This window comes from Sinocyclocheilus rhinocerous, unplaced genomic scaffold (genome assembly GCF_001515625.1).
Source record: "Sinocyclocheilus rhinocerous isolate Xijiao unplaced genomic scaffold, SAMN03320098_v1.1 scaffold1382, whole genome shotgun sequence".
Taxonomy (NCBI): domain Eukaryota; kingdom Metazoa; phylum Chordata; class Actinopteri; order Cypriniformes; family Cyprinidae; genus Sinocyclocheilus; species Sinocyclocheilus rhinocerous.
The window spans coordinates 1,001,684-1,004,297 of NW_015657958.1; the positions used below are offsets into that span (position 1 = coordinate 1,001,684).

Sequence of the window (2,614 nt, forward strand, 5' to 3'; positions counted from 1 at the left end):
TTTTTGCACCCTCATATTCCAGATTTTCAAATAGTTGTATCTCGGCTAAATATGGTCCTATCCTAACAAACCATACATCATTGGAATCCTTATTTTTAAAAATTTACCCTTATGACTGGTTTTGTGGTCCACATATAATTCATCCTGTTGGGACACAATTGTTAAAATGATTATTATTGCTAAACTATGTAACTTGGCCCTCTAGTGGTCCAAAAAACTGCATGTGTGATGTAGAAGAAGGTGTTTTGGTCGTGCTTCGGCTCTGCTTCTTGACATGGGAAGAATGTGGGTTTTAAGCATCAGTGGCATCAGTAAACATGAATACAACATGATACCTTATCAGAGCGGGGATGGATAAATAAATAACTTTTTTATACAACCATTAATTCCCCGGTTATCCAAAGCCTAGGCTACTTATTTTCTCTGTGTTTGGATATGAGTGACATGCATGGGCAAGTTTACATATGTACACAATTTCCCGCAAAATCCGACCCGACAGAAATATCATTATTATTCTTTTTTTTCTGCACTCTCGCTAATTAATTAATTTCCCCGTACAAAGGGGAAATGAAAGACAAGATATAACACAAACAGAAAAGTGTATTTACCCGAAGAGCTGCAATATCAGATGGAAAGCCATGAATGATAAGAACCATCTCCCTTAAAATGAAAAAAAAAAAAAAAAACATTTACCACAAAAGACCACCGGAGTTCCTGTTTAGAGATCTGATCGTAATATGTCTACCATATGAAATGTTCAGCTGATATCTCACCATGGTCCCCTGCCACTTGTTCTCTTGGCTCCTCCTCGGTGTCGTCCAGCGTTGTGTTGACCTATACGGCGCTCTGGGTTCACAGTGAAGCCAATATATATTCGACCCTTGAATTTCGGGTTAGTACAGTACAGCATATACACACCATAGAAACTCTCCACCTCTACCACCATCCTATTTGCTGCAGTAGCTCAAACACCTTTGCAGAGGGAGGGCTAGTAAGATGTGAAGCTATTTCTGTGCTTCTCATATATATCATCTGTTCATATCACTGCAATCTTTGGCACTATCCAACAACATCAGCATTATACACCACCTTTCAAGACCTTCATCTCAAGCGTCATTGCTATATCCTATTATAATCTAATTAACGTTATGTAATGTAGTTATTAAAGACTAAAAAAAGAACAGCGTCTGTTCTGTATCTTCTACTTTCTACTGTATTGAATCAAAACATCCTTCTTTAGGTTTTAACGGCTTGCATTGGTGTTCTTCTTATATTTTTACGGCGGTTGGCATCCAGCGTATTGGTGCATTACCGCCACCTTCTGCTCCGGAGTGTGAATCAGAAAATAGGTTTACAGACTAAATCACCCGTTCTCCCTCCTTTATCCCGACACACACATACCCACACACGCACACCTCATCCCTCATCCTTGGTGTTGCAAAACATTCATTTGTTTTGATAATGTGCCTTATTCGTTTCAAACTAGCCCGGTAAGTATGCCCTGGTATGGCCTGAGCAAAATATGCAATGCAGGAGTCACTTAGTAAGCGTATAAAAATAATGAGTTAAAATAGTTTGCCATAATCCACGTTATTAACAAATACGATTTTGACCATCTATATTGATTTAACTTGATTTGATCATCTGCAAATAGATTATGTGGCTTTTTCGATCGAGCAATTAAAGAGAACACCGATAACAACAAGGACCCCAAATTCTTTGTTTTTATTGGTCAGTTTTCATGCGTTTGGTAAACCGTACGATAAAGGGATTGGCCATTACGGTCTTCTAGAGGCGTGGCCTCTGTAATATTCCAAATCCAATTGGGTGTTTTTAGTACTTAGCTCCTCCTTTATAAGGCATACCGGTAGTTGAATGTATATCAGAATCAGAATTCAGAATCAGAATTAGCTTTATTCGCCAGGTGTGTGCAAACACGATTCTTTTTTTATGTTCCGTAATAGAATACAAAAGTGTGAAACCACTTCTGCTTTGCACCTTTCTAATTATTATTATTTATTTTAAATTTGAAGTTATAAGAATAACAACTTCAGTTTGAACATCAAACGTTTTAATGACAGCAACTGTCAAGGTGCATGAGCTCCACAAGTTAAAATCTGATGATCATAATTTAAGAATAATCCAGAATATTGTGCTTCAGTGCAAGAGCATCTGACTTTGTGTAAAAAGGAGTCACATGATAAGTCGCAAACGATACACAAGCTATTACTGATATTAGTGACCCAGAGATGGTACAGAATCGTATTTCTTATTCCTTTATGCTGTACTGTTACTGTTGTATGTTTCAATCGAAATCCGAAAAGTTTTGTTTTAATCCAATTTTCAGTGTGCTTTTTGGACCTTACTTTATCAAGGTTAACATTAATGAAAACAAAAATTAAATAAGATATTTTCTTTGACTGAAACTCTAAGAAACTAGCTAAAAAATAACTACAGGTGCATCTCAAAAAAATTTGAATATCGTGACAAAGTTCATTTTGTTTGTAACTTATTTCAAGTTTCTAGTTTCATTACATGTAAAGTAAAACATTTCAATTTTTTAGCTCTAAAGCTCTAATCATCAAAATTAAAACAAAAAACGTTTGAAATGTTT

At 36.1% G+C, this 2,614-nt stretch overlaps 1 protein-coding gene across 6 annotated transcripts in view; it reads right to left on the reverse strand.

Moving 5' to 3' along the window:
• slx1b (SLX1 homolog B, structure-specific endonuclease subunit) overlaps nucleotides 1-1,715 on the reverse strand; it is a 2,997-nt gene extending 1,282 nt beyond the window's left edge. Inside the window, exons 1-3 of one of the 6 annotated variants that reach the window (XM_016529797.1) lie at nucleotides 1,402-1,432; nucleotides 774-846; nucleotides 609-660 (exon numbers count right to left, since the gene is read on the reverse strand). In XM_016529797.1, coding sequence (XP_016385283.1) covers nucleotides 609-660; nucleotides 774-846; nucleotides 1,402-1,420 — 144 coding nt within the window. In that variant the 5' untranslated portion in view covers nucleotides 1,421-1,432. Of the gene's footprint in view, nucleotides 1-608; nucleotides 661-773; nucleotides 1,366-1,401 lie in introns of those variants that run through there. The other 5 variants (XM_016529796.1, XM_016529795.1, XM_016529794.1 and 2 more) reach the window with 5 other exon arrangements.
• Nucleotides 1,716-2,614: the final 899 nt, after the last annotated feature.